Source organism: Ranitomeya variabilis, chromosome 2 (genome assembly GCF_051348905.1).
Source record: "Ranitomeya variabilis isolate aRanVar5 chromosome 2, aRanVar5.hap1, whole genome shotgun sequence".
In the NCBI taxonomy this organism is placed as follows: Eukaryota; Metazoa; Chordata; class Amphibia; order Anura; family Dendrobatidae; genus Ranitomeya; species Ranitomeya variabilis.
The window spans coordinates 108,113,266-108,125,000 of NC_135233.1; the positions used below are offsets into that span (position 1 = coordinate 108,113,266).

At 45.2% G+C, this 11,735-nt stretch overlaps 1 protein-coding gene across 3 annotated transcripts in view; it reads left to right on the forward strand.

Moving 5' to 3' along the window:
* RALGAPA2 (Ral GTPase activating protein catalytic subunit alpha 2) overlaps positions 1-11,735 on the forward strand; it is a 331,873-nt gene that overhangs the window by 204,989 nt on the left and 115,149 nt on the right. For all 3 annotated transcript variants that reach the window (XM_077282789.1, XM_077282788.1, XM_077282790.1), the window contains one exon: positions 3,074-3,197. In XM_077282789.1, coding sequence (XP_077138904.1) covers positions 3,074-3,197 — 124 coding nt within the window. The remainder of the gene's footprint in view (positions 1-3,073; positions 3,198-11,735) is intronic.

Genomic DNA, 11,735 nt, shown 5'->3' on the forward strand with positions numbered 1-11,735 from the left:
GGAATCTCTTTACATTAAGATTACCCAATTGTTTCTGGTCCAATGGCCACATGTTACACTGAACCAGGGTCTGGAATAAAACCTGAAAAGTTATTGGCATTTTAAGATATTTATGGAATATCAAAAGTGTCTATTGTGAATTTTTGATATATCCTGGTTTCTCTTCTAGGACTCCCACCTATTGAAATATTGGGGTTTCCATATACTCTGTATGTGCTTTCTTTTGCAGTTTGAGTTGAATAAGACTAGTGCCTGAAACCCAGCGGGCATCCTGGCCAATGCATAGCCATTAGCACTGCTCACCTCCTAGCCAAGTGTTTGACACCTGCACTCATGCATGGTCACATTTCCACCTTATCTGCTCCTTTTTTGAATGCCCCAGAGAGGTCATTTTCTGCCGATTTTTGCACGTTCAAGACATGATGAGATTCTGCTCCATTATTCCTTACCCGCGCTTCTCTTCTCCCTGGCACCGGATAAACATGTGAGCAACTGCCAGACATAGACTTGAATGTCTGTGAAAAATGCTTGGGGCAGCATGTGCCCCAGGTGTACAGTTTTTTAAGTTTTATCCTCAGAGCATGATGACCCCTCCATCCACGTCCAGACCTTTTTACTGTTTGTGTTTTAATTCCTTGCTCTCTAAATGTAAGCTTAAAGGGAACCTGTCACCCCCAAAATCGAAGATGAGCTAAGCCCACCGGCATCAGGGGCTTATTTACAGCATTCTGTAATGCTGTAGATCAGCCACGATGTATCCTTAAAGATGAGAAAAAGAGGTTATATTATACTCACCTGGGGAGGCGGTCTGGTCCGATGGGCGTTGCGGTCCGGTCCGGGGCCTCCCATCTTCTTACGATGACGTCCTCTTCTTGTCTTCACGCCGCAGCTCCGGCGCACGCGTACTTTGTCTTCCCTGTTGAGGGCAGAGCAAAGTACTGCAGTGCGCAGGCGCCGGGAAAGGTCAGAGAGGCCCAGCAACTGCACACTGCAGTACTTTGCTCTGCCCTCAACAGGGCAAAGTACGCCTGCGCTGGAGCCGCAGCGTGAAGACAAGAAGAGGACGTAATCGTAAGAAGATGGGAGGCCCCGGACCAGACCGCGACGCGCATCGGACCGGACCGCCCCCTCAGGTTAGTATAATCTAACCTCTTTTTCTCATCTTTCAGGATACATCGGGGGCTTATCTACAGCATTACAGAATGCTGTAGATAAGCCCCTGATGCTAGTGGGCTTAGCTCATCTTCAATTTTGGGGGTGACAGGTTCCCTTTAAGCTGCTTTAACAGTGAAAGAGAGAATTAAAGTTTTTATCCTCTTAGTTTATTGCAATCATCATATTATAAACCACTGTGTACTTACAATCGCTCATTTTGCCTTTCTACCCAATTAATTCTCCTATTTTCTCTGCTCCATATAGAAACAGGAAGTCTCCTGTTCCTGTATTTTATCATTCAGCTAGTCAGTTTTTAATCGTGATGTCATAGACCTAATGGAAAAGTAGAATTATCTGGGTAGAAAGGCAAAATGAGCAATTGTAAGAGCACCGTGCTATATAATATGAGGATTGCAACATATTGACAGGATATAAATTATTGTGGGAATACTTCTTTAATAATCCTCATTGCACTATAACCGATCACCTGATGAACAAGCAGAAGGCTCATTTATTAGGAGAAATGATCTATTGCACAGCGCTAAAGCTCATTGCTGTAGGCGGTGCATCGTCCTGTGTTTTCACAGGAGAACAATGGCAGCCTGTTCATACTCACCTTTTTTTTTTTTACAATTTGCTCAGTATTCATCGTTTACTTTGGTCTGCTATTAAACTACTGCCGGTTGGTAAAGTTTTACTGTTTAGTGACGCTGGTTGGTCTGTGCAAATGGACCAATAACCAACAGAACAAAAATACCCTATTATTTTGTTGCTGTACGTTTGTGCCAAGCCTTTATATAGCGGGCTGTGCTGCTGCTTCTGGCATACATGTTAACAGCACAATGTTGCTGGCTACTGATGGTTCAAGGCAGACGCCTTATGTGTGATACACTGGGAGTGTGGTGTGTCTCCTCTTTTCCTTTAGTCTCTGGAATAACACACAGGTGGATTGGAGATGCCAACAAGGAGGGATAGGAGGTGTACAGTGGAGGGCATCCATGACCGAGTACGCAGTGGTAAAGTGGAGGTATCGTACACTCCTCAGCCTCAGTGTATGCATAGTTGCGAGGATATATGGAGGATACATAGCATATATTACTAAGAGGGACAAACCACATGACTCGAGCTTGAAACTAGAAACCTGTTGTAATATCCATGCATATCAGCGATTCTGAAAATGAATGGAAATTGCTGTTTAATATGGCCACTTCCTTTGCACGTAATCAAATGAAATCCAGGATTTTACAACAATTTAGGCTTTGAGGTTCAAATTCGGTCATCGCAAAAATCAAAATGGAATTTTCTCTGCATTTGCCTCATTTTTCTTTTGAGGTTTTTTTTTATTATTTGTGTCCAAAATGGATACGGAGGGGTCACTTCGCTTATTATGAAGTTGGCATTGAGTGTATTTATATACATAAGGATTAAAAATATATATTTCAGGAACCATCACAGTGAATACCTGGTATCAGAAGTAACACATTTTATATAGTGGATATAAAAAGTCTACTCTAGTCTTACCCTAGTTAAAATGTCAGATCTTTCACAATTTAAAAAAAAAATTCATACCAACAAGAATAATTTCAGAATTTTTTTCCGTTTTGATGTCCCTCACAATCTGTGCTATCTATTCAATTGAAAAACAAACATAAATGTTTTCGGGTGTAAAAATGAAAATAAAGAACGAAAATAAAGTGTTTGCATAAATATGCACATCCTTAAACTAATAGTTTGTTGAAGTAACCTTTGAGTTTATGACCACATTCAATGTTTTTGGGCAGGAGTGTATCAGATCATTGTCTATTGTTTTTAATTGTTTGCAACAAACGTTATAGTAAAGTATTTAAACTATGTATTCAATAATTAAGAAGAAAAAGCTCATCATTGCATATTATATGAAGTGTGTTTTCTTTACCAGCCGTGAGACTCACAAGATCGCTGTGTTTTACATAGCTGAAGGACAGGAGGATAAGTGCTCCATACTCTCCAACAGCGGGGGAAGCAAGGCCTATGAAGATTTTGTAGCAGGGCTCGGGTGGGAGGTAATTGTGCATTATTATCAATTATTGGTGTTTGATTTTATAAACATTGTAAGAAAAGATTTTTTTATGTTTAAGTGCACTAAATTGAATAGCATATATGTTGTACATATACAGTATTTAATTCATTTTTTTTCATTCAGTGTATATGGAGAACATTTCTACTTCTGTTTCGCATATATGCTAAAACATCGCCCTTAAATAGTCCAAAGGAAAACCTGCTGACAGGTTCCATTTGAATAACAACAGTCTGGTTACCTGCTACTACAAGATAGCTATATGCATCCCACCTAATAAAGAGGTACTCCGGGGAGATAAAAAAAATGTTGTACTACTGTTCCTGCCCTGATAAACTATAAAGATGAAATCCCCATTGCACTTTAATTACTGTATATACTCGAGTATAAGCTGACCCGAATATAAGCCGTGGCACCTACTTTTGCCACAGAAACCTGGGTAAGCTTATTGACTCGAGTTTAAGCCGGGTATGCATTGTCCCCTCATCCCTGTCCTGCTATGCATGCCTCCCCCTTCCCTGCCTGGTATGAATGCCTCCCCATCCCTGCCTGCATGCCTCCCCTGTCACTGTCATTGTATGCATGCCTCTCCTTCCCTGTCCTGCTATGCATTCCTCCCCCTTCCCTGTCCTGGTATGAATGCTTCCCCATCCCTGTCTGCATGCCTCCCCTGTACCGTACCTGTATCATGCCTCCCCGTCCCTGCCCCTGTATGCATGCCTCCCCGTTCCGTCCCTGTATGCATGCCTCCTTATCCCCTATCCCTGTGTGCATGTTTCCTATTAAAAAAAAAAAAAAAAAAATCCTCACCTACCTGCTGGCACTGCATCTCGTTCCGGTGCCTGCCTGCAGCTCTTCCTGTGCTCAACGGTCTTGTGGTACAGCTCATTAAGGTAATGAATATGCGCTCCATGCCTATGGGAGTGGAGACTCGTCCATATTCATCACCTTAATGAGCGGGACCAAGCGACCGCTGAGCACAGGAAGACCTGCAGCTGCTGGAGGCCAGAACGAGATACAGTGCCCCCGACTCACCGAGGACGTGCAGGTAGGTGAGTATGATGTGTGCGCCGGCTCCTGGCACCCACTGCCCCGTCGCCCCCCTTCCCCCGCCTGCTTCCTGGACCGTGACTCGTGCATAGGCCAAGGGGGGGGGGGGCGGGGGGGGGGGGGGCGGTCGTTTTCAGCACAAAGAAATGTGCTGAAAAACTGCTTATACATAAGTATATATGGTAATACCCTGTGACAGAAGCTGCTCCTCACTCCCCCTACTGTCTGGGTAATTACATCGCACACCAGTGTTCAGCTCCCCCATGTGAGTAACAGACAGCCTGAGAACAGGGGTTGTGGCCACGACCCCTGTTCTCTGTAGAGAGACAGCTAAGGCTAGGTTCACATTTTCGGTTGAGTCCGCAGCATATCGTCCTCAAATGCATGATAACACTGCCGCTTTTTTATCCGCATCAGCTTACTCATGATGGCAAAAAAACTGCAGCGATTGCATGCTTTTGATATTTCCAGGAGGGCATGTCTCAATGGGCGTGTCGAAATCAGTTCCTGGACATGTGCAGTCCGAAGTACGCAAGCGCATCGAACGCATGCGTACGCAAAGACATGTGTACGCATGCGTTCCCATAGACTGCAATGCGTTTTTTAATGCATTCATGAGCATGCCTGCGCATATTTGATGGAAATTTGCCGCCTCAAAAATTCCAACATGGTGCGTTAGCCGCACACTGCAAAAAAACGCATGCGTAAGCAAACGTGAAATCAAGATGCATACGGATGTATGCATCAGAAACGCTGCGGACAAAACCGCAAATGTGAAACCAGCCTAAGCTATTATCAGGAGACTGGCTGATGACAACGGGGAGCTGCACACTGATGTCCCAGACGGACGGGTGAGCAGTGAAGAGCAGGTGATGTCACACCAGCCACCTGATAATGGCTCCCTGTCTGCTGTCCAGGGTGAGGGGATGTGGCCTACTTCCTGGTAGTAGCCCTGCAGTGTAGGAGACATTATCAAGGGGCTTGCTCCTGCTACTAAAAGCTGAGCGGCAGGCCACACTTCCCTCACCTGCACCCTCACCTCGGACTGCAGACAGGGAGTCATTATCAGTGTGCTGGTGTGACATCAGCTGCTGCTCACTGCTCACCCGTCCATCTGGAACATTACATCAGTATACAGCTCCCCACTGTTATCAGTCAGTCACCTGATAATAGCTGATTCTATGCAGAGAACAGGGGTTGTGGCCACACACCCTTTTCTCAGGATGGCTGTCATTCACAACGGAGAGCTGCACACTAGTATGTGATGTAATGTCAAAGACGGGAGGGGGGAGCAGTGAGGAGCAGCTTCTATCACACTAAATTACAAGGGATATAAAGATAATTAAAGTGCACTTTATAGTTTGAGGGCAGGGACAGTATAAACATTTTTTATCTCCACAGTACCCCTTTAATAAATTTATTATTTGTTGGCTCCTAAACTCCCACTAGTCGTGGCTGTAGCTAGGGGGAGTTGTAGGTGTTGACCAGCTTTTTTTTTTTGGATTGTTCTAAAATAATGGAGGCATTCCTATCTGCTGGGAACTCTTAGGCTATGTGCACACGTTGCAGAATTGCCACGGGAAATACGCATGCAGAATTGGCATGCATATTCCCGCTAAACACTAGCGTTTTGCAAGCGTAATTAGCTAAGTCATCCGGGTAATTTTGCAATGCATCACTGGGAACAGAAGCTGGTGGCAGCATCGTGCGCATCGGCACAGCTTCGCTGAACGCCGGAGGGTGAGTATATACATGTAACTATTTTTTATTTTAATTTTTGTTTTAACGGGGATATGGTGCCCACACTGCTATATACTGCGTGGGCTGTGTTATATACTGCGTGGGCTGTGTTATATACTGCGTGGGCTGTGTTATACACTGCGTGGGCTGTGTTATATACTACGTGGGCTGTGTTATATACTACATGGCCTGTGTTATATACTGCGTGGGCTGTGCTATATAGTAACAGAGTAACATAGTTATTAAGGTTGAAGGAAGACTTTAAGTCCATCTAGTTCAACCCATAGCCTAACATGCCCTAACATGTTGATCCAGGGGAAGGAAAAAAAACCCATGTGGTAAGAGTAAGCTCCACCATGGGGAAAAAAATTCCTTCCCGACCCCACATACGGCAATCAGACTAGTTCCCTGGATCAACGCCCTATCAAAGAATCTAATGTATTTACCCTGTAACCTTATACTTTTCCAGGAAGGCATCCAGTCCCCTCTTAAATTTAAGTAATGAATCCCTCATTACAACATCATACGGCAGAGAGTTCCATAGTCTCACTGCTCTTACAGTAAAGAATCTGCGTCTGTTATTATGCTTAAACCTTCTTTCCTCCAGACGTAGAGGATGCCCCCTTGTCCCTGTCACCGGTCTATGATTAAAAAGATCATCAGAAAGGACTTTGTACTGTCCCCTCATATATTTATACATTAACATAAGATCACCCCTTAGCCTTCGTTTTTCCAAACTAAATAGCCCCAAGTGTAATAACCTATCTTGGTATTGCAGACCCCCCAGTCCTCTAATAACCTTGGTCGCTCTTCTCTGCACCCGCTCCAGTTCAGCTATGTCTTTCTTATACACCGGAGACCAGAACTGTGCACAGTATTCTAAGTGTGGTCGCACTAGTGACTTGTATAGAGGTAAAATTATGTTCTCCTCATGAGCATCTATTCCTCTTTTAATGCATCCCATTACTTTCTTAGGATGCTGCCGCACGTGGGGCAGGCGCAGGTCCGAAGCTTTCTGTCTAGGCCTCTGACAGGATCCCACCCCTGACAGGGACCCTCTGTCTGCAGCTCAGATGTTCCTCCTTTCCCCCTGTCTGCCTGACAGGTGTTGCCTGGGCAAAGCCCAGCCTGCTTCTCACTAACTTTCTATCCAGCCCCCCAGTTTTACCCTATTGTGAGGAGTGCCCTAGTAGATAGGAGCAAGGCTCCCCCTGGTGGACTGGAGTGTGAAATGTGGTGTATGGTTTGTGATACCTGGTAGGAAGGTCTCCTTTATTGCCATCAGACGTAATATCACTCCCCCTGGTGGAAGAATGACATTACTGCAATGACCAGGACTTTGGGGCGCTACGCACGCACGCACGCACGCGCGCGCGCACACATATATACACACACACACACATATATACACACACACACATATATACACACACACACACACATATATACACACACACACATATATACACACACACATATATACACACACACATATAAACACACACATATATACACACACACACACACACACACACACACACACACACACACACACACACACACACACACACACATATCTACACACACACATATATACACACACACATATATACACACACACATATACACACACATATACACACACATATACACACACATATATACATATATATATATATATACATATATATACAGTGGGGCAAAAAAGTATTTAGTCAGTCAGCAATAGTGCAAGTTCCACCACTTAAAAAGATGAGAGGCGTCTGTAATTTACATCATAGGTAGACCTCAACTATGGGAGACAAACTGAGAAAAAAAAATCCAGAAAATCACATTGTCTGTTTTCTTATCATTTTATTTGCATATTCAGGTGGAAAATAAGTATTTGGTCAGAAACAAACAATCAAGATTTCTGGCTCTCACAGACCTGTAACTTCTTCTTTAAGAGTCTCCTCTTTCCTCCCCTCATTACCTGTAGTAATGGCACCTGTTTAAACTTGTTATCAGTATAAAAAGACACCTGTGCACACCCTCAAACAGTCTGACTCCAAACTCCACTATGGTGAAGACCAAAGAGCTGTCAAAGGACACCAGAAACAAAATTGTAGCCCTGCACCAGGCTGGGAAGACTGAATCTGCAATAGCCAACCAGCTTGGAGTGAAGAAATCAACAGTGGGAGCAATAATTAGAAAATGGAAGACATTCAAGACCACTGATAATCTCCCTCGATCTGGGGCTCCACGCAAAATCCCACCCCGTGGGGTCAGAATGATCACAAGAACGGTGAGCAAAAATCCCAGAACCACGCGGGGGGGACCTAGTGAATGAACTGCAGAGAGCTGGGACCAATGTAACAAGGCCTACCATAAGTAACACACTACGCCACCATGGACTCAGATCCTGCAGTGCCAGACGTGTCCCACTGCTTAAGCCAGTACATGTCCGGGCCCGTCTGAAGTTTGCTAGAGAGCATTTGGATGATCCAGAGGAGTTTTGGGAGAATGTCCTATGGTCTGATGAAACCAAACTGGAACTGTTTGGAAGAAACACAACTTGTCGTGTTTGGAGGAAAAAGAATACTGAGTTGCATCCATCAAACACCATACCTACTGTAAAGCATGGTGGTGGAAACATCATGCTTTGGGGCTGTTTCTCTGCAAAGGGGCCAGGACGACTGATCCGGGTACATGAAAGAATGAATGGGGCCATGTATCGTGAGATTTTGAGTGCTAACCTCCTTCCATCAGCAAGGGCATTGAAGATGAAACGTGGCTGGGTCTTTCAACATGACAATGATCCAAAGCACACCGCCAGGGCAACAAAGGAGTGGCTTCGTAAGAAGCATTTCAAGGTCCTGGAGTGGCCTAGCCAGTCTCCAGATCTCAACCCTATAGAAAACCTTTGGAGGGAGTTGAAAGTCCGTGTTGCCAAGCGAAAAGCCAAAAACATCACTGCTCTAGAGGAGATCTGCATGGAGGAATGGGCCAACATACCAACAACAGTGTGTGGCAACCTTGTGAAGACTTACAGAAAACGTTTGACCTCTGTCATTGCCAACAAAGGATATATTACAAAGTATTGAGATGAAATTTTATTTCTGACCAAATACTTATTTTCCACCAGAATATGCAAATAAAATGATAAAAAAACAGACAATGTGATTTTCTGGATTTTTTTTCTCAGTTTGTCTCCCATAGTTGAGGTCTACCTATGATGTAAATTACAGACGCCTCTCATGATTTTAAAGTGGTGGAACTTGCACTATTGCTGACTGACTAAATACTTTTTTGCCCCACTGTATATATATATATATATATATATATATATATATATATATATATATATATATATATATATATATATATATATATATATACTTTTTATCAGCAGGTTTTTTGCAGTATAATCTGAAAGCAGCAGGCGTTAGGAGCTGAGGCACTGATTTCAGCGGTGTCACTTATTAGGCTTTCTGCTGTCTATTCTTTACACTCAGTGTTTTTTGTGTCAGCAGGAGATTATCACTACAGGGCTACAGCTCCAGTGTTTCCTGGTCCACCTATGCCCCCACCACCAACGAGCAGTTTTGGCTTCTTTCACACCTCCATCGGTACGGGGCCGTCGCTAAGCGTCGGCGCGACGTACCGACGGATGTTGTGAAAATTCAACACAACGTGGGCAGCGGATGCAGTTTTTCAACGCATCCGCTGCCCATTCTAAAGTCCTGGGGAGGAGGGGGCGGAGTTCTGGCCACGCATGCGCGGTAGGAAATGCAGGATGCGATGTACGAAAAAACATTCCCTTGAACGTTTTTTCGTGACGACCGTCCGCCAAAACACGACGCATCCAGTGCACGACGGACGCGACCTATGGCCATACGTCACGATCTGTTGGCAATACAAGTCTATGGGGAAAAAACGCATCCTGCGGGCACATATGCAGGATGCTTTTTTTTCCGAAACCGACGCATTGTGACGGAGGGCAAACGATGCAAGTGTGAAAGTAGCCTTACTGTCAATATACAATGTACACAGAAAGCTGCTAATTAGTGTTGTGTGTGGGGTTAGTTTTCAGAGCTATGCTAGATGTAAATACTCTTATTGTATCACAACTGCTGCACCCAGTAAAGTAAGTGACTCATTGCTGAAATCAGGATCTCTTTTCTTACATTATGCTGCACTCCGATGAGGTAGCAAAACCTGGTTACAGATTCCCTTTAATGGATAAAAAACATAGCTTGAACCTCTGTGAAATGTATTTGTAAATTAATAAGCACTTACCATATTTTTCGGTCTATAAGACGCACCTAGGTTTTAGGTGTAAAATAGAAAATAAAAAAATGAAGCAAAAATGTGGCCATGACGCACTGTTATGAGGGGGATATCTGCTGCTAACACTGCTATAAGAGTAATGTTCCCCAATTCTGAACTAATATCCCAAATACTGGTATATGTCCCCATCCTGGTATACATGCCCCCCCCCCCCCCCCCCCATCCTGATATATATGTCCACATCTAGGTGTATACGATGCCCATCCTGGAATATATTGCCCCATCCTGGTATATACCCACCATCCTGTATTTATGGACCCATCCTGGTATACATGGCCTCCTCATCCCCATCCTGGTATACATGGCTCCCTCATCTCCATCCTGGTGTACATGACCCCTCATCCCCATCCTGGTATACATGGCCTCCTCATCCCCATCCTGGTATACATGGCTCCCTCATCCCCATCCTGGTGTACATGACCCCTCATCCCCATCCTGGTATACATGGCCTCCTCATCCCCATCCTGGTATACATGGCTCCCTCATCCCCATCCTGGTGTACATGACCCCTCATCCCCATCCTGGTATACATGGCCTCCTCTTCCCCATCCTGGTATACATGGCTTCCTCATCCCCATCCTGGTATACATGGCCCCCTCATCCCCATCCTGGTGTACATGACCCCTCATCCCCATCCTGGTATACATGGCCTCCTCATCCCCATCCTGGTATACATGGCCTCCTCATCCCCATCTTGGTATACATGGCCCCCTCATCCTCATCCTGGTATACATGGGCCCCCTCATCCTCATCCTGGTATACATGGGCCCCCTCATCCTCATCCTGGTATACATGGCCCCCTCATCCCCATCTTGGTATACATGGCCCCCTCATCCCCATCCTGGTATACATGGCCCCCTCATCCCCATCCTGGTATACATGGCCTCCTCATCTCCATCCTGGTATATATGGCCCCCTCATACTCATCCTGGTATGCATGGCCCCCTTATACCCATCCTGGTATGCATGGCCCCCTCATACCCATCCTGGTATGCATGGCCCCCTCATCCCCATCCTGGTATACATGGCCTGGCCCCTCATCCCCATCCTGGTATACATGGCCTCCTCATCCCCATCCTGGTATACATGGCTCCCTCATCCCCATCCTGGTATACATGGCCTGGCCCCTCATCCCTATCCTGGTGTACATGGTCTCCTCATCCCCATCCTGGTATACATGGCCCCCTCATCCCCATTCTGGTATACATGGCCCCCTCATCCCCATCCTTGTATACATGGCCCCCTCATCCCCATCCTGGTATACATGGCCTCCTTATCCCCATCCTGGTATACATGGCCTCCTCTTCCCCATCTTGGTATACATGGCTTCCTCATCCGCATCCTGGTATACATGGCCCCCTCATCCCCCCCATCCTGGTATACATCATGCTGCACACATTAAAAA